Source organism: Pristiophorus japonicus, chromosome 9, assembly GCF_044704955.1.
Source record: "Pristiophorus japonicus isolate sPriJap1 chromosome 9, sPriJap1.hap1, whole genome shotgun sequence".
NCBI classification, from domain to species: Eukaryota; Metazoa; Chordata; class Chondrichthyes; family Pristiophoridae; genus Pristiophorus; species Pristiophorus japonicus.
This window is the reverse complement of record NC_091985.1, coordinates 2,340,856-2,361,457: the sequence shown is the minus strand read 5'-3', so window position 1 is coordinate 2,361,457 and position 20,602 is coordinate 2,340,856. Positions and strand designations below refer to the sequence as shown.

At 50.1% G+C, this 20,602-nt stretch overlaps 1 protein-coding gene across 1 annotated transcript in view; it reads left to right on the top strand.

Moving 5' to 3' along the window:
* The window catches only part of LOC139272915 (protein EFR3 homolog B-like), a 1,121,614-nt gene that overhangs the window by 660,811 nt on the left and 440,201 nt on the right, over positions 1 to 20,602 (top strand). Inside the window, exons 12-14 of the mRNA XM_070889016.1 lie at positions 11,731 to 11,782; positions 12,923 to 13,095; positions 17,243 to 17,318. Of these exons, the coding sequence (XP_070745117.1) occupies positions 11,731 to 11,782; positions 12,923 to 13,095; positions 17,243 to 17,318 (301 nt within the window). The remainder of the gene's footprint in view (positions 1 to 11,730; positions 11,783 to 12,922; positions 13,096 to 17,242; positions 17,319 to 20,602) is intronic.

Here is a 20,602-nt window from a genome sequence, read left to right as displayed (position 1 = left end):
CAAATAGATGTTAACAAATATGATGTGATTGGGATTACGGAGACGTGGCTCCAGGATGATCAGGGCTGGGAACTCAACATCCAGGGGTGTTCAACATTCAGGAAGGATAGAATAAAAGGAAAAGAAGGTGGGGTAGCATTGCTGGTTAAAGAGGAGATTAATGCAATAGTTAGGAAAGACATTAGCTTGGATGATGTGGAATCTATATGGGTAGAGCTGCAGAACACTAAAGGGCAAAAATCGTTAGTGGGAGTTGTGTACAGACCTCCAAACAGTAGTAGTGATGTTGGGGAGGGCATCAAACAGGAAATTAGGAGTGCATGCAATAAAGGTGCAGCAGTTATAATGGGTGACTTTAATATGCACATAGATTGGGCCAGCCAAACTGGAAGCAATACGATGGAGGAGGATTTCCTGGAGTGCATAAGGGATGGTTTTCTAGACCAATATGTCGAGGAACCAACTAGGGGGGAGGCCATCTTAGACTGGGTGTTGTGTAATGAGAGAGGATTAATTAGCAATCTCATTGTGCGAGGCCCCTTGGGGAAGAGTGACCATAATATGGTGGAATTCTTCATTAGGATGGCGAATGAAACAGTTAATTCAGAGACCATGGTCCAGAACTTAAAGAAGGGTAACTTTGAAGGTATGAGGCATGAATTGGCTAAGATAGATTGGCTAATGATACTTAAGGGGTTGACTGTGAATGGGCAATGGCAGACATTTAGAGACCGCATGGATGAATTACAACAATTGTACATTCCTGTCTGGCGTAAAAATAAAAAAGGGAAGGTAGCTCAACCGTGGCTATCTAGGGAAATCAGGGATAGTATTAAAGCCAAGGAAATGGCATACAAATTGGCCAGAAATAGCAGCGAACCTGGGGACTGGGAGAAATTTAGAACTCAGCAGAGGAGGACAAAGGGTTTGATTCGGGCAGGGAAAATGGAGTACGAGAAGAAGCTTGCAGGGAACATTAAGGCGGATTGCAAAAGTTTCTATAGGTATGTAAAGAGAAAAAGGTTAGTAAAGACAAACGTAGGTCCCCTGCAGTCAGAATCAGGGGAAGTCATAACGGGGAACAAAGAAATGGCAGACCAATTGAACAAGTACTTTGGTTCAGTATTCACGAAGGAGGACACAAACAACATTCCGGATATAAAAGTGGTCAGAGGGTCTAGTAAAGAGGAGGAACTGAGGGAAATCTTTATTAGTCGTGAAATTGTGTTGGGGAAATTGATGGGATTGAAGGCCGATAAATCCCCAGGGCCTGATGGACTGCATCCCAGAGTACTTAAGGAGGTGGCCTTGGAAATAGCGGATGCATTGACAGTCATTTTCCAACATTCCATTGACTCTGGATCAGTTCCTATCGAGTGGAGGGTAGCCAATGTAACCCCATTTTTTAAAAAAGGAGGGAGAGAGAAAGCAGGGAATTATAGACCGGTCAGCCTGACCTCAGTAGTGGGTAAAATGATGGAATCAATTATTAAGGATGTCATAGCAGCGCATTTGGAAAATGGTGACATGATAGGTCCAAGTCAGCATGGATTTGTGAAAGGGAGATCATGCTTGACAAATCTTCTGGAATTTTTTGAGGATGTTTCCAATAAAGTGGACAAAGGAGTACCAGTTGATGTGGTATATTTGGACTTTCAGAAGGCTTTCGACAAGGTCCCACACAGGAGATTAATGTGCAAAGTTAAAGCACATGGGATTGGGGGTAGTGTGCTGACGTGGATTGAGAACTGGTTGTCAGACAGGAAGCAAAGAGTAGGAGTAAATGGGTACTTTCAGAATGGCAGGCAGTGACTAGTGGGGTACCGCAAGGTTCTGTGCTGGGGCCCCAGCTGTTTACATTGTACATTGATGATTTAGACGAGGGGATTGGATGTGGTGTCTCCAGATTTGCGGATGACACTAAGTTGGGTGGCAGTGTGAGCTGCGAGGAGGATGCTATGAGGCTGCAGAGTGACTTGGATAGGTTAGGTGGGTGGGCAAGTGCGTGGCAGATGAAGTATAATGTGGATAAATGTGAGGTTATCCACTTTGGTGGTAAAAACAGAGAGACAGACTATTATCTGAATGGTGACAGATTAGGAGGAGGGAAGGTGCAACGAGACCTGTGTGTCATGGTGCATCAGTCATTGAAGGTTGGCATGCAGGTACAGCAGGCAGTTAAGAAGGCGGATGGCATGTTGGCCTTCATAGCGAGGGGATTTGAGTACAGGGGCAGGGAGGTGTTACTACAGTTGTACAGGGCCTTGGTGAGGCCACACCTGGAGTATTGTGTACAGTTTTGGTCTCCTAGCTTGAGGAAGGACATTCTTGCTATTGAGGGAGTGCAGCGAAGATTCACCAGACTGATTCCCGGGATGGTGCAACTGACCTATCGGGAAGGACTGGATCGGCTGGGCTTGTATTCACTGGAGTTCAGAGGAGTGAGAGGGGACCTCATAGAAACGTTTGAAATTCTGACGGGTTTAGACAGGTTGGATGCAGGTAGAATGTTCCCAATGTTGGGGAAGTCCAGAACCAGGGGTCACAGTCTAAGGATAAGGGGTAAGCCATTTAGGACCGAGATAAGGAGAAACTTCTTCACCCAGAGAGTGGTGAACCTGTGGAATTCTCTACCACAGAAAGTAGTTGAGGCCAATTCACTAAATATATTCAAAAGGGAGTTAGATGAAGTCCTTACTACTCGGGGGATCAAGGGGTATGGCATGAAAGCAGGAAGGGGGTACTGAAGTTGCATGTTCAGCCATGAACTCATTGAATGGCGGTGCAGGCTAGAAGGGCTGAATGGCCTGCTCCTGCACCTATTTTCTATGTTTCTGTGTTTCTATGACCATAAACTTAGCGACGCCTCCCTGGGTACATTGCTTAACTGCGAGCATGTATTACATCTGTGAACGCAGGACTCTAAGTCCGCATCGATACCGGGCCACCACACGTGGGATCTGGCTATCGCTTTCATCATTATGATGCCTGGGTACTGTGGAGGTCATTGATGAAGGTGTCTCTGCCCTTCTTGGGAACCATACTCAATTGCCCCACAGAAGGCAGTCTGCCTGTATAAACATTTCATCTTTGCGCCACTGGAACGGCTTTATCTCTTTCTGCATTTCCACTGGGACACTGGACCAGCTCCCGTGAAGCACACAGCTTTTGACTAGAGATAATAAGGGGTCCTGGCTTGTCCAGGTTTTGATCTGCCGGGCAGTGACGGGTGATTGCTCACTCTCAAATGCTTCCATAACCATGGCTAGATCTGTGGCCTGCGCCATTTCCACCCCTGTGGTGGGCAATGGCAGCCTACTGAGACCATCGGTGCAGTTTTCTGTGCCTGGCCTGTGGCGGATGGCGTAGTTGTATGCGGACACTGTGAGTGCCCATCTCTGGATGCGGGCCGATGCGTTGGTATTTATCCCTTTACTCTCGGATAACAGGGATATAAATGGCGTATGGTCAGTTTCCATTTCAAATTTTAGCCCAAACAGGTATTGATGCATTTTCTTTACCCCATAGACATACGCTAATGCTTCTTTCTCAATCATGCTGTAGACTCTCTCGGCCATTGACAGACTCCTGGATGCATAAGCAACCGGTTGCAGTTTCCCGAAATCCTTAGCTTGTTGCAATACACACCCGACGCCATATCACATGCTAGTACCAAACGCTCACATGGATCATACAACGCAAGCAAGTTGTTTGAGCATAACAATTTTCTCACTTTTACAAAGGCATTTTTTTGGCTTTTGCCCCAAACCCATTTGCCCCCTTTTCGTAGTAAGACATGTCGTGGTTCTAGCAGGGTGCTGAGACCTGGTAAGAAGTTACCAAAGTAGTTCAGTAGTCCCAGGAACGACCGCAGCTCCGTCACGTTTTGTGACCTCGGTGCGTTCTTGATAGCTTCTGTCTTCGCGTTGGTGGGCCTGATGCCGTCCGCCACAATCCTCCTTCCCAAGAACTCCACTTCAAGCTCCAGGAAATCGCACTTCGAGCGTTTTAACCTGAGCCCCACGCGGTTGAGTCGACTAAGAACTTCCTCCAGGTTCTGCAGATGCTCGACTGTGTTCCGACCGGTGACCAAGATGTCGTCCTGGAAGACCACGGTGTGCGGGACCGACTTCAGTAAACTTTCCATGTTTCTCTGGAATATCGCCGCCGCTGATCGGATTCCAAACGAACATCTGTTATAAACAAAAAGACCTTTGTGCGTTGAAATTGCCTGGCCTGCTGAGATTTCCAGCATTTTCTGTTTTAATTCCAGCATCCGCAGTATTTTGCTTTTGCACTTGATTTAATAAAGAAAAACGAAATAGGTGCACCACTGCTAACTAAGGAAGCTGGAAAATATGTAACCAAGAACAGTAAAGATGTCTTTATTTTAGAAGAAGGTGTTGATGCAGGTGAGGGCCTTCGATGATTCCTCCAGTTCCTGCGTCATGTAGGCTGAAGTCCGATCCAGCTTCGTGAACGTCTTTCCTCCTGCCAATGTTGCAAAGGGGTCGTCGGCTTTTGGTAGTGGGTATTGGTCCTGCAGGGAGAAACAATTGATAGTTACTTTGTAATCGCCACAGATTGTGACGGTGCCGTCTCCCTTGAGGACTGGGACAATAGGACTGGCCCACTCGCTGAACTCGATCGGTGAGATGATGCCCTCTCTTTGTAGCCGGTCTAGCTCGATCTCTACCCTTTCTCTCATCATGTACGGTACTGCTCTCGCCTTGTGATGGATGGGTCGCGCCCCCGGAATTAGGTGGATCTGCACTTTTGCTCCTTGGAATTTCCCGATGCCTGGTTCAAACAGTGAAGGAAATTTGTTTAAGACCTGGGTACACGAAGTGTCGTCAGCGGGCGATAGCGCTCGGACGTCGTCCCAGTTCCAGCGTATCTTTCCCAGCCAGCTCCTGCCGAGCAGCGTGGGACCATCGCCCGGTACCACCCAGAGTGGTAGCTTGTGCACCGCTCCATCGTCGGAGACCTTTACGGTAGCACTGCCGATTACAGGTATCAGTTCTTTTGTGTAAGTTCTTAGTTTCGTGTGAATTGGAGTTAAGACTGGTCTTGAGGCCTTGCTGCACCACAACCTTTCGAAAGTCTTTTTGCCCATGATGGACTGGCTCGTGCCCGTGTCCAGCTCCATTGACATCAGGAGTCCATTTAGTTCAACATTCAGCATTATCAGAGGACAATTCGTGGTGAATGTGTGCACCCCATGTACCTCTGCCTCCTCTATCTGAGGCTCTGGTTCATCATGATCCTCGTCTGCAACCTGGTGGTTTGCAGGTTTAACAGGCTTAGCAGCTCGCCTGCACTCTCGTTGGAGGTGTCCCATTGTTCCACAGCCCTTACAAACGTACTCTTTGAATCGGCATGAATGGAAACGATGATCACCCCCGCAGCACCAACAAGGTGTTAATGGCCTTGCATTCATCACCCTTGATGGTGGACTCTGAGACATCTGCGGACGTGTAGCTGCAGGTATGTGTGACCTGCCCTGTACTTTACAATTCGAAAACAACATCACTTTATTCACAGTACTTGTAGCAGCACTTGTGTGCTGAGAGATTTGCTTCGTATTGTCACTGGTGGCAATGAACGCCTGGGCTATCGCTATGGCCTTACTCAAGGTTGGGGTCTCTACAGTCAACAGTTTGCGAAGTATGGTTTTGTGGCCAATGCCAAGTATGAAAAAGTCTCTGAGCATGTGCTCCAAATGTCCTTCAAATTCGCAATGTCCTGCAAGGCATCGTAGTTCGGCGACATAACTCGCCACTTCCTGGCCTTCAGACCTTTTGTAGGTGTAGAACCGGTACCTCGCCATCAGAACGTTTTCTTTCGGGTTCAAATGCTCTCGGACCAGTGTGCACAAATCGTCATATGATTTCTCCGTGGGTTTTGCTGGAGTGAGCAGATTCTTCATGAGGCCGTACGTTGGTGCCCCACAGACGGTGAGGAGGATCGCCCTTCGTTTGGCAGCGCTCTCTTCCCCATCTAGCTCATTGGCCTCGAAGTATTGGTCGAGTCGTTAGTCTTCCTCAGCAACATGTGCAAGGGCCCTAGCAATGTGCTCAAACTAGGTAGAATGTTACCAAAATAGTTGAGAAGACCCAGGAACGAACGCAGCTCCATCACACTCTGGGGTCTGGGTGCATTTTTGATGGCCTCTGTCTTCAAGTCCGTAGGCCTGATGCCATCTGCTGCAATCTTTCTCTCCAGGAATTTGACTTCTGGTGCCATGAAAACGCACTTGAAGCGTTTTAGCCTGAGCCCCACTCTGTCCAGATGATGTAGAACCTCTTCCAGGTTGTGCAGGTGTTCGCTGGTGCCACAACCGGTGATCAGGATGTCATCTTGGAGCATGACGGTTCTCGGGACGGACTTCAGCAAACTCTCCATGTTTCTCTGAAATATGGCTGCCACCAAGCGAATTCCAAAAGGGCACCTGTGGTATATAAACAGTCCTTTGTGCAAGTTGATTTTTCAACAATTCGACCAGCTCTTATGTCATGTAAGCAGAGGTCAGGTCCAATTTGGTGAATGACTTCCTCTCCCGCTAGCGTTGCAAACAGGTCGTCAGCCTTGGGTAATGGGTACTGATCCTGTAGCGAGACTCGGTTGATCGTTACCTTGTAGTTGCCGCAGATCCTGACCGTGGCATCACTTTTCAACACCAGGACAATTGGACTGGCCCATTCGACTGGTGATATGATTCCTTCCCGTTGAAGTCTGTGCAGTTCGATCTTGACTGTCTCCCTCATCATGTACGGAATCGCCCGAGCCTTGTGATGGACGGGTCTTGCATCTGGGCCTAGGTGGATCTGCGCCTTGGCTCCCGTGAAGTTGCCGACGCCTGGTTCGAACAACGAGGGAAACTTGCTCAGCACTTGAGCACACGAAGCGTCATCCACTGATGATACAGCTTTAATATCGTTCCACTTCTATTTAATTTTCTCAAGCCAACTCCTGCCGAACAGCGTTGGGCCATTGCCTGAAATGATCCACAATGATAAATCATAGCACAGCTCCATCATATGATACCTTTACTGCCGCGCTGCCAATGACTGGTATGTGCTCTTTGGTGTAGGTACACAGCCTCGCATTGATTGGGCTCAGTTTGGGTCTCTTTGCCTTCGTGTCCGACAGTTTTTCGAAAGCACTCTGGCTCATTATTGACTGACTTGCACCAGTGTCCAATTCCATGGATACTGGAACCCCATTTAATTTAACTTCCAGCATTATTGGAGGACTTTTGGTAAAAGAATGTACCCCATACACTTCTTCGTCCTGTACCTTGGGTTAAGTTGCCTGTGCCATTTGATCCACACTGGATCGATCATCCTCAGCCACATGGTGTGTTGCAGCACGCTTGCTCGGTTGTGGACACATTCGCTGAAGGTGCCCCATTGTTGCCCAGCCTTTGCACGCGTATTGCTTGAATTGGCATTGATGAGCCCAATGATAGCCCCTGCAATGCCAACAAGGCGAGATTTGATTCACCCCCGAGGGCGGACTTTGAGCAGTTACAGGTCGTACGAACGCGGATGAGTAGGCCCTGCCATGTGCTCTGCCTGCCGACGATAGTATTTTATGCAGAGTACTTGCTGGTGAGTTTCGATGCTCGGAAGATATCTGTTTCAAGTTTTCATCCGTGGACGTGCATGCCTGGACGATCGTGATGGCTCAGGTCTAGAGATTTAGCAGCCAGCAGCTTTCGAAGGATGACCTCGTGGCCAATGCCAAACACAAAAAAGTCCCGCACCATTTCCTCCAACGCAGCTCCGAAGTTGCACGGCCCAGCGAGACGTCTCAGGTTGCTGACAAATTCCGCCAGGTCCTGGCCCCCGGAGCGATTGTGCATGTAGAAACGATACCTCGCCATGATGATGCTTTCCTTCGTTTTAAAGTAGTTCCGAACCAGTGTATACAATTCATCGTAAGTCTTATCCGTTAGTCGAGTCGGTGAGAGGAGATTCTTGACAAGGCCATAAATTTTTGACCCACAAACGGTGAAGAGAACTGCCCTGCGCTTAATTGCGTTATCGGTTCCTTCCAATCCATTGGCTAAGTACTGATCGAGGCGATCTGTGAAATTCTCCCAGTCTTTCCCTTCCACGAATCTCTCCAAAATCCCAACAGACATGGTTGCGTGAAAGTTCGTATTTTTAACTCGTCGCCAATTGTTAAGTATTGAATAACTCCATGAGGCTAAGTACGGTGAGCTAGTTCAGGCATGACCTTACTTCAGTTTATTTATTCTCAAAGTGAGGATTCAACATGGCTGCCAACATTATATACCCGGCTTGCATGTGTCTGCCAGTGACCATTAGGACTCCGACACTCACGCCCTCCGGTGGCAGGTAAAACCCAGTTAATATACATAACATTTCCAATTATGAGGGACCTGGATAGAGTGGATAGGAAAGACCTGTTTCCCTTAGCAGAGGGGTCAACACGAGGGGGCATAGATTTAAAGTAATTGGTAGGAGATCTAGAGGCGATTTGAGGGGAACTGTCTTCACACAGTGGATGGTGAGGGTCTGGAACACACGGCCTGAAAGGGTGGTAGAGGTAGAAACCATCACCACATTTAAAAAGTACTTGGATGTGCACTTGAAGTGCCGTAACCTACAGGGCTACGGACCGAGAGTGGGAAAGTGGGATTAGGCTGGGTAGCTCTTTGTCGGCCGGCATGGACACGATGGGCCGAATGGCCTCCTCCTGTGCTGTAAATTTCTCTGATTCTCTGGGTATAAGTTGGCTGCCCAGTATCTGTGGTTGTGGGTAGTTTTAGATTTCAACCAGTTATTGCCAAGTGAGAGTGTAATGCTCAGTAAACAACAGCAAACAGTATGAAGAATGCGATACCGCAGTGTGGAAATCAGGATAACGGGGCCACGTTGGAGGAAGGAAGCCAACGCCGAGGTAAATCCGAGAGCTGTGTTGCTCTGACAGCTTCAGGCGGCAAGTCTCATATTGGCTTTCAGCTGAAATGTCACTAAGTGGGTGGTATAAATACTCTCAAAGTGCACAGTGACATTCTTCGAAACAGGCCTGATAGCACCTGGGACTGGCTGGCCTCCTGATTCTCCATTGAAGCATTGAAAACACTGATCTTGTTACAAATACTTGGAAGTGGTTAGTGCAGGTGCTGAATGCTGATCCACACAACAGGGCTTTCACTGTCGGTAATAGACAGTGGCTGTGCAAAGCGATCAGAACTCTGTGCAATGGACCGAATTGAGTGGCATATCTCCAAGTTTGCAGATGACACTAAGCTGGGTGGCAGTGTGAGCTGTGAGGAGGATGCTAAGAGGCTGCAGAGTGAATTGGACAGGTTAGGTGAGTGGGTAAACACGTGGCAGATGCAGTACAATGTGGATAAATGTGAAGTTATCCACTTTGGGGGCAAAAACACAAAGGCAGAATATTATCTGAATAGCGGCAGATTAGGAAAAGGGGAGGTGCACCGAGACCTGGGTGTCATGGTTCATCAGTCTTTGAAAGTTGGCATGCAGGTACAGCAGGCGGTGAAGAAGGCAAATGGTATGTTGGCCTTCATAGCTAGGGGATTTGAGTATCGGAGCAGGGAGGTCTTACTGCAGTTGTACAGGGCCTTGGTGAGGCCTCATCTGGAATATTGTGTGCAGTTTTGGTCTCCTAATCTGAGGAAGGACCTTCTTGCTATTGAGGGAGTGCAGTGAAGGTTCACCAGACTGATTCCCGGGATGGCAGGACTGACATATGAGGAGAGACTGGATCGACTGGGCCTGTATTCACTGGAGTTTAGAAGGATGAGAGGGGATCTCATAGAAACATATAAAATTCTGACGGGACTGTACAGGTTAGATGCAGGAACAATGTTCCTGATGTTGGGAAAGGGAGATAGTCTAAGGATAAGGGGTAAGCCATTTAGGACCGAGATGAGGAGAAACTTCTTCACCCAGAGAGTTGTTAACCTGTGGAATTCTCTATCGCAGAGAGTTGTTGAGGCCAGTTCATTGGATATATTCAAGAGGGAGATAGATATGGTCCTTACGGTTAAAGGGATCAAGGGGTATGGAGAGAAAGCAGGAAAGGGGTACTGAGGGAATGATCAGCCATGATCTTATTGAATGGTGGTGCAGGCTCGAAGGGCCGAATGGCCTACTCCTGCACCTATTTTCTATGTTTCTATGTTTCTATGAATGCAGAAGGCATTGTGGAGCTGCTGTTATTTGCATGGGGAGAGAGCTCGGGCATCAGAAGGGTTAGAATTTCAGGCACTTACTGTATCTGTGCATCAATCGCAATAGCAACACACGTTTCAACACAGGAACTGGGGGTAGAATCGCCTGAAGACCCTCCTGCCCTTTGACAGAACCCATCCCCTATAGTACCCACGGCCTTTCCATCACACCATCCAACTGTTTCATACCACCCACAGCACCCTCACCCACTGCACCCACACACACTGCACCCACACCCACAGCACCCTCACTCACTGCACCCACTGCACCCACACCCACTGCACCCACACACACTGCACCCACACCCACAGCACCCTCACTCACTGCACCCACTGCACCCACACCCACTGCACCCACACCCACTGCACCCTCACCCACAGGACCCACAGCACCCTCACCCACTGCACCCACTGCACCCTCATCCACTGCACCCACAGCACCCACACCCACAACACCCACACTCACAACACCCACACCCACTGCACCCACACCCACTGCACCCTCACCCACAGGACCCACTGCACCCTCACCCACAGCACCCTCATTCATTGCACCCACAGCACCCTCACCCACAGCACCCACACCCACAGCACCCACACCACTGCACCCATACCCACTGCACCCTCACCCACAGCACCCTCACTCACTGCACCCACAGCACCCTCACCCACAGCACCCACACCCACAGCACCCTCATTCATTGCACCCACTGCACCCTCACCCACAGCACCCTCACTCACTGCACCCACAGCATCCACACTCACTGCACCCACAGCGCCCACACCCACTGCACCCATACCCACAGCACCCTCACCCACAGAACCCTCACCCACTGCACCCACAGCATCCTCACCCACTGCACCCACAGCATCCTCACCCACTGCACCCACAGCATCCTCACCCACTGCACCCACACCCACTGCACCCACAGCACCCACACTCTGCACCCACACCCACTGCACCCTCACCCACAGCACCCTCATTCATTGCACCCACTGCACCCTCCCCCACAGCACTCTCACTCACTGCACCCACAGCATCCACACTCACTGCACCCACAGTGCCCTCACCCACAGCACCCACACCCACAGCACCCACACAACGTCCCACAGTGGCAGTGTTTCTGTGAGTTGGAGGGAAGGGTTCCTAACGCCGGTTTATAAAGGGTGCCCAGCTAATGGCTGCCTCCTCGGTCAGTGCGTGTGGGGGGGTGGCTGATGGAGGTGCCAGGCAGCTGTGTAACTGTAAGACCAGCCGTCGATCCTGCCTGTGTAATCACCACGCCTGCTCACTGCATGGCCCTGGGCGGGGGACAGAAGTGTTGCTGTGTTTCTGCACCCAGCAAACACCACCACTCACTGCACGTGGGCAACGTGCTGCACAGCACACAGCCATGGTCTGATTCACTGACCCTCTCTGTCTTGTGACTATGTTCAGTGCAGTAAACACAGGCCTGTGACATGCCACTCATTTCCCACTCTGCTTTCTCATCCAGGGACGATGGAAATCGTGTGATTCAGTTGATGCTGCTGAAATCCCTCCTGCAGGTATGACTTCCAGAAAATATTCCCTCAGTCCTTCAGTGCTCACTCCTTGTGTTCATTGCTCAAGTAGGAATGTGGCTGAATTGTGCACACCCAAATCAGCAGGCGAAGGGTTAACTGGTGACAATTCACCTCACTGCCCGAGAATAGAAAGGGAATTTCACTCAGGGCTCAAAACTCTGATCACAATGCAGGGTACCCTGTTACACGTGTGTGCTATACCTGCCCTGGGAGTGTTTGATGGGACAGTGTAGAGGGAGCTTTACTCTGTATCTAACCCCCTGTACCTGTCCTGGGAGTGCTTGATGGGACAGTGTAGAGGGAGCTTTACTCTGTATCTAACCCCGTGCTGTACCTGCCCTGGGAGTGTTTGATGGGACAGTGTAGAGGGAGCTTTACTCTGTATCTAGCCCCCTGTACCTGCCCTGGGAGTGTTTGATGGGACAGTGCAGAGGGAGCTTTACTCTGTATCTAACCCGTGCTGTACCTGCCCTGGGAGTGTTTGATGGGACAGTGTAGAGGGAGCTTTACTCTGTATCTAACCCCGTGCTGTACCTGCCCTGGGAGTGTTTGATGGGACAATGCAGAGGGAGCTTTACTCTGTATCTAACCCGTGCTGTACCTGCCCTGCGAGTGTTTGATGGGACAGTGTAGAGGGAGCTTTACTCTGTATCTAACACCCTGTACCTGCCCTGGGAGTGTTTGATGGGACAGTGTAGAGGGAGCTTTACTCTGTATCTAACACCCTGTACCTGCCCTGGGAGTGTTTGATGGGACAGTGTAGAGGGAGATTTACTCTGTATCTAACCCCATGCTGTACCTGCCCTGGGAGTGTTTGATGGGACAGTGTAGAGGGAGCTTTACTCTGTATCTAACACCCTGTACCTGCCCTGGGAGTGTGTGATGCTGACACTGGGTGTTATAAGTAGCCAAGTGTTCCAATCTGCCATGTCCCTCACCAGGATAAGCCGAAATGTCAGTTTAAGGTGTGTTTAAAGATGGGAATGTGTGTGTTTCAGTCTGAGCTAGAGGTGTTGTATGTGTACTATTTTCGAGTGTTTATGTTACTCGTTGCTCCTGCGGCTGCTGCCTGGAGTGTTTGGTTTGCAGTGTTTAAATTTGTATTTCTTGATGTGCCTGAAGGTGACGATCGGATTCCAGAGCAATAACCTGTTAGCGACCCTGCCCACCTCCTTTCTGGAGCCTCTTCTGTCCGCCTCATTAATGGAGGATGCTGAACTTCGTCTCCTCGTCATAGAGATCCTCCTCAGTCTCATCGACCGGCAAGAAAACAGACACAAGCTCTCCCACATCAGGTACGGTCCGAGTGGAGCCTTTGCACTGACTCCTCCACATTTACCCCCTGTGTGCCCATGTACCCTGCAGGTTCTCTCTCCCGCTACTGTCTGGTCCATGGGTGGTCATCCAGGTCACTGCTGTATCTGTGTTAGTCTCAGCACCGATTCACGGTGGAGGGCATCATAGCTGATGCCACACCGGCCCTCCATCGACATACAGACGGGAGTTACCGGTGACTCACAGCAGCAAGCCTGGGCTCAGCTACACTGACCCAACTGCCTCCGGCTCTGGGCACTTCACGGGGACGGAGGCTGCTTCAGTACGGCAATCAGGGGATGGGGATCTGCTGTCTGTGTCTGTGTGAGTGAGAGTCTGTATCTGTCTTTGTGTGTGTGTGTGACTGTATCTGTCTGTGTGTACCTGTGTGTGTGTGTATCTGTGTGTGTGTGTATCTGTGTCTGTGTGTATCTGTGTCTGTGTGTATGTGACTGTATCTGTCTGTGTGTATCTGTGTGTGTGTGTACCTGTATGTGTGTGTATCTGTATGTGTGTGTATCTGTGTGTGTGTGTGTGTGTGTGTGTGACTGTATCTGTGTCTGTGTGTGTGTATCTGTGTGTGTATCTGTATCTGTGTACCTGTGTGTGTGTGTATCTGTGTGTGTGTGTGTGACTGTATCTGTCTGTGTGTGTGTGTATCTGTGTGTGTATCTGTGTCTGTGTACCTGTGTGTGTGTATCTGTGTGTGTGTGTGTGTGTGTGTGACTGTATCTGTGTCTGTGTGTGTGTGTATCTGTGTGTGTATCTGTGTCTGTGTACCTGTGTGTGTGTGTATCTGTGTGTGTGTGTGTGTGACTGTATCTGTCTGTGTGTGTGTGTATCTGTGTGTGTATCTGTGTCTGTGTACCTGTGTGTGTGTATCTGTGTGTGTGTGTATCTGTGTGTGTGTGTGTATCTGTGTCTGTGTGTATCTGTGTGTGTGTATCTGTGTCTGTGTGTATCTGTGTCTGTGTGTATCTGTATGTGTGTGTGTATCTGTGTCTATGAGTATCTGTGTGTGTGTATCTGTGTCTGTGTCTGTGTGTGTGTGTGTGTTTATAGATACATAGAAACATAGAAACATAGAAAATAGGTGCAGGAGTAGGCCCTTCAAGCCTGCACCACCATTAAATATGATAATGGCTGATCATTCCCTCAGTACCCCTTTCCTGCTTTCTCTCCATTCCCCTTGATCCCTTTAGCCGTAAGGGCCATATCTAACTCCCTCTTGAATATATCCAATGAACTGGCATCAACAACTCTCTGCGGCAGGGAATTCCACAGGTTAACAACTCTCTGAGTGAAGAAGTTTCTCCTCATCTCGGTCCTAAATGGCCTACCCCTTATCCTTAGACTGTGACCCCTGGTTCTGGAACTCCCCAACATTGGGAACATTCTTCCTGCATCTAACCTGTCCAGTCCTGTCAGAATCTTATAGGTTTCTGAGTTCCCGTCTCATTCTTCTAAACTCCAATGAATACAGGCCCAGTCGATCCAGTCTCTCCTCATATGTCAGCCCAGCCATTCCGGGAATCAGTCTGGTGAACCTTCGCTGCACTCCCTCAATAGCAAGAACGTCCTTCCTCAGATTAGGAGACCAAAACTGAACATAATATTCCAGGTGATACCTCACTAAGGCCCTGTACAACTGCAACAAGACCTCCCTGCTCCTATACTCAAATCCCCTAGCTATGAAGGCCAACATACCATTTGCCTTCTTCACCGCCTGCTGTACCTGCATGCCAACTTTCAATGACTGATGTACCATGACACCCAGGTCTCGTTGCACCTCCCCTTTTCCTAATCTGTCACCATTCAGATAATAATCTGCCTTCCTGTTTTTGCCACCAAAGTGGATAACCTCACATTTATCCACATTATATTGCAAGTGCCATGCATTTGCCCACTCACCTAACCTGTCCAAGTCACCCTGCAGCCTCTTAGCATCCTCCTCACAGCTCACACCGCCACCCAGCTTAGTGTCATTTGCAAACCTGGAGATATTACATTCAATTCCTTCATCTAAATCATGTGTGTGTATCTGTGTGTGTGTGTGTATCTGTGTGTGGGTACCTGTATCTGAGTGTGTGTGTATCTGTGTGTGTGTCTATGTGTGTGTGTGTGTGTATCTGTGTGTGTGTATATCTGTGTATGTGTGTGTATCTGTGTGTGAGTGTGTATGTGTGTATATCTGTGTGTATCCTGGGAGAGGCAAAAAACAGATAAAAACCCAGGCCAATTTAGGGAAAGAAATCTGGGAAAATTCCTCTCTGACCCATCCAGGCGATCGACACTCGTCCAGGAGATCACACCCTGGCCGTATTCTATTTCCTGCAGTACTTACCAATATATCTGCACCGTCCAACAAAAGGTCATCCAGTCTAATCCCATTTACCAGCTCTAGGTCCGTAACACTTCAGGTTACTGCGCTTTAAGTGCCCATCCAACCATCTCTTAAAAGTGGTGAGGGTTTCTGCATCCACCACTCTTCCAGGCAGCGAGTTCCAGATCCCCACAACCCTCTGCGTAAAGAAGCCCCCCTCAAATCCCCTCTAAACCTTCCACCAACCACCTTAAAACTATGCCCCCTCATAATAGACCCCTCCACCAATGGAAATAGACCCTTACTATCCACTATATCCAGGCCCCTCAATATTTTGTACACCTCAATGAGGTCTCCTCTCAGCCTCCTCTGTTCCAATGAGAACAAACCCAGCCTATCCAATCTGTCCTCATAACTAAGATTCTCCATTCCAGGCAGCATCCTAGTAAATCTCCTCTGCACCCTCTCTAGTGCAATCACATCCTTCCTATAATACGGCAACCAGAACTGCACACAGTACTCCAGCTGTGGCCCAACTAGAGTAATTTATAATTTAAGTATAACCTCCCTGCTCTTATATTCTATGCCTCCGCCAATAAAGGCAAGCATTCCGTATGCCTTCTTAACCACCTTATCCACCTGGCCTGCTACTTTCAGGGATCTGTGGACAAGCACTCCAAGGTCCCTTTGTTCATCTACACTATTAAGTGGCGACCGCCTAATGTGTATACCCTTTCCTTATTAGCCTTCCCAAAGTGCATCACCTCACACTTCTCTGAATTAAATTCCATTTGCCACTGCTCTGCCCACCTGACCAGTAGATTGATATCCTCCTGCAGCCCATGACTTTCCTCTTCATTATCAAACACACAGAAACCTCACCACTTTTAAGATTGGATGGGCACTTAAAGTGCAGTAACCTGCAGGGTTACGGACCTAGAGCTGGTAATTGGGATTAGACTGGATGACCTTTTGTTGGATGGAGCAGATATAATGGTAAGTACTGCAGGGAATAGAATACGGCCAGGGTGATCTCCTGGACTACTGTCGATCGCCTGGATGGGTCGGAGAGGAATTTTCCCAGATTTTTTTCTCCCTAAATTGGCCTGGGTGTTTATCTGGTTTTTGCCTCTCCCAGGAGATCACATGGCTCCGGTTGGGGTGGAGTGTAGAATGTTTCAGTATAAGGGGTGTCGCAGTTGTGTGAGACGGACTGGTTGGGGCTGGGTGCTCTTTGCCTTTCCGTCATTGTTCATAGGTTTATATGTAACCTTCAGGGCTGCTGACCGAGGGCCGTGTGGCTCTTTGTCGGCCGGCAGGACACGATGGGCCGGAATGGCCTCCTTCTGTGCTGTAAATTTCTGTTTCTTTCTGTGTTTCTTTCTCTGTGTGTGTGAGTGAGTGTGAGTGAGTGTGTGTGTGTGTGTGAGTGTGTGTGTTTGTGAGAGAGTGTGTGTGAGTGTGTGTGTGTGTGAATGTGAGAGAGTGTGTGAGTGTAAGTGTGTGTGTGTGAGGTTGTGTGTGTGAGTGTGTGTGTTTGTGAGAGTGTGTGTGTGAGTGTGTGTGTTTGTGTGTGTGTGAGAGTGTATGTGTGAGTGTGTGTGAGTGTGTGTGTATGTGTGAGTGTGTGTGTTTGTGTGTGTGTGTGTGTGTGAGAGTGTATGTGTGTGAGTGTGTGTGTGAGAGTGTGGGTGTGTGTGTGTGAGTGTGTGAGAGTGTGTGTGTGTTTATGAGAGTGTGTGTGTGTGAGAGTGAGTGTGTCTGAGTATTCCCAGGCTGAGAGTATTTTTCCTCTTGCTCCTCAGTATTGTTTCCGATATCTCCGCCCTGATGCTAAAGGTGGACAAGTGCTCAAGGCAGGATACGCTCTTTATGAAGAAGGTGAGTCCTTCTCCGTCCCGTGTGCCTGAGTTTTGTCAAGTGTTGCACCCGGAGTGGTGTCCTGAAGCTGCCCACCCGCACGGTGCACTCCCGGTGTAGTTCCTGCCCAAGGGCCAGGATTCGGCCCAGACTCGATATTCCCCATACATCCACTCCAAATATGCTCCCCCACAGGGGGGAAATGGGGCCAGGAGTTTCCTCATCCTCGGCCGAGGACCCTGTGAGGACAGGCAGACCAAACCAATACCTGGCAGCAGGGGCTTCAGCGACCCTCCATCCACAAATACCCTTCTCCTGGAGCAGTGAGCCTGGCCAGTAATCTGGCAGGCCTGCTGCCAGTATTAAACCAGACCTTGCCCTGGTCCTGCATCCACTGTCAGGCCAGGAGCAGAGGTCACTGCTGGGCATATCTCAGAACTTTCACACGCATATCAGTCCCGTGCATTATAAACAATTTAACTCGGGGACTTGCCTGGGGCCGGGGCTGTGAGAGCAAGCGTTGTGAGCTGCGGCCTTTTACAGTCAATCAACATTCAGGAGATAGGAGTGCTGGTTCCATCTGCCCAGTGTGTCCCCTCTATATCCCTGTTCCCCAGTGTGTACTCTATATCCCTGTTCCACAGTGTGTCCTCTATATCCCTGTTCCTCAGTGTATTCCCTCTATATCCCTGTTCCCCAGTGTGTCCCCTCGAAATCCCTGTTCCCCAGTGTGTCCCCTCTATATCCCTGTTCCCAAGTGTGTCCCCTCGAAATCCCTGTTCCCCAATGTATTCCCTCTATAACTCTGTTCCCCAGTGTGTCCTCTATATCCCTGTTCCCCAGTGTGTCCTCTATATCCCTGTTCCCCAGTGTGTCCCCTCTATATCCCTGTTCCCCAGTGTGTCCCCTCGAAATCCCTGTTCCTCAATGTATTTCCTCTATATCCCTGTTTCCCAGTGTGTCCCCTCTATATCCCTGTTCCCCAGTGTGTCCCCTCGATATCCCTGTTCCCCAGTGTGCCCCCTCTATAACCCCCTGTTCCCCAGCATGCCCCCTCTATATCTCCTGTTCCCCAGTGTGCCCCCTCTATATCCCTGTTCCCCAGTGTGTCCCCTCTATATCCCTATTCCCCAGTGTGTCCCCTCTATATCCCTGTTCCCCAGTGTGTCCCCTCTATATCCCCCAGTTCCCCAGTGTGTCCCGTCTCTATCCCCCTGTTCCCCAGTGTGCGCCCTCTATATCCGCCTGTTCCCCAGTCTGTCCCCTCTATATCCCCCTGTTCCCCAGTGTGTCCCCTCTATATCCCTGTTCCCCAGTGTGTCCCCTCTATATCCCTGTTCCCCAGTGTGTCCCCTCCATATCCCTGTTCCCCAGTGTGTCCCATCTATATCCCCCTGTTCCCCAGTGTGTCCCCTCTAGCTCCCTGTTCCTCAGTGTGCCTACCTCTATATCCCTGCTCCCCAGTGTGTCCCATCTATATCCCCCTGTTCCCCAGTGTGTCCCCTCTATATCCCTGTTCCACAGTGTGTCCCCTCTATATCCCTCTTCCCCATTGTGTCCCCTCTACATCCCTGTTCCCCAGTGTGTCCCCTCTATATGCCCCTGTTCCCCAGTGTGTCCCCTCTATATCCCCGTTCCCCAGTGTGTCCCCTCTATATCCCTGTTCCCCAGTGTGTCCCCTCTATATCCCTGTTCCCCAGTGTGTCCCCTCTATATCCCCCAGTTCCCCAGTGTGTCCCCTCTATATCCCTGTTCCCCAGTGTGTCCCCTCTATAGCCCCCTGTTCCCCAGTGTGTCCCCACTATATCCCTGTTCCCCATTGTGTCCCCTCTATATCCCCCAGTTCCCCAGTGTGTCCCCTCTATATCCCTGTTCCCCAGGGTGTCCCCTCTATATCCCTGTTCCCCAGTGTGTCCCCTCTATATCTCCCTGTTTCCCATTGTGACCCCTCTATATCCCTGTTCCCCAGTGTGTCCCCTCTATATCCCTGTTCCCCAGTGTGTCCCCTCTGTATCCCTGTTCCCCAGTGTGCCTCCTCTATATCCCTGTTCATCAGTGTGCTCCCCTCTATATCCCTGTTCCCCAGTGTGTCCCCTCTATATCCCTCTGTTCCTCAGTGTGTACCCTCGATATCCCTGTTCCTCAGTGTGCCCCCCTCTATATCCCCCTGTTCCCCAGTGTGCCCCCTCGATATCCCTGTTCCTCAGTGTGCCCCCGTCTATATCCCCCTGTTCACCAGTGTGTCCCCTCTATATCCCTGTTCCCCAGTGTGTCCCATCCATATCCCCCTGTTCCACAGTGTGTCCACTCTATGTCCCTGTTCCCCACTGTGTCTCATCTATATCCCTGTTCGCCAGAGTGCCCCCTCTATACCCCCCTGTTTCCCAGTGTGCCCCCTCTATATCCCCCTGTTTCGCAGTGTGTCCCCTTTATATCCCTGTTCCCCTGAGTGCCCCTTCTATATCCCCGTTTTCCAGTGTGCCCCCTCTATATCCCCCTGTTCCCCAGTGTGTCCCCTCAATATCCCTGTTCACCAGTGTGTCCCCTCTATATCCCTGCTCCCCAGTGTGTCCCCTCCACATCCCTGTTCCCCAGTGTGTCCCCTCTATATCCCCCTGTTCCCCAGTGTGTCCCGTCTCTATCCCCCTGTTCCCCAGTGTGCCCCCTCTATATCCGCCTGTTCCCCAGTCTTTCCCCTCTATATCCCCCTGTTCCCCAGTGTGTCCCCTCTATATCCCTGTTCCCCAGTGTGCCCCCGCTATAACCCCCTGTTCCCCAGCATGCCCCCTCTATGTCTCCTGTTCCCCAGTGTGTCCCCTCTATATCTCCTGTTCCCCAGTGTGTCCCCTCCATATCCCTGTTTCCCAGTGTGTCCCCTCTATATCCCTGTTCCCCAGTGTGTCCCATCGATATGCCCTTGTTCCCCAGTGTTTCCCCTCGATAGCCCCTTGTTCCCCAGTGTGCCCCCTCTATATCCCCCTGTTCCCCAGTGTTTCCCCTCTATATCCCTGTTTCCCAATGTGTCCCCTCGATATCCTTGTTCCCCAGTGTGCCCCCTCTATATCCCTGTTCCCCAGTGTGTCCCCTCTATATCTCTGTTCCCCAGTGTGTCCCCTCTATATCCCTGTTCTCCAGTGTGTCCCCTCTATATCCTCCTGTTCTCCAGTGTGTCCCCTCTATATCCCTGTTCTCCAGTGTGTCCCCTCTATATCCCTCTGATCCTCAGTGTGTATCCTCGATATCGCTGTTCCTCAGTGTGCCCCCATCTATGTCCCACTGTTCCCCAGTGTGCCCCCTCTATATCC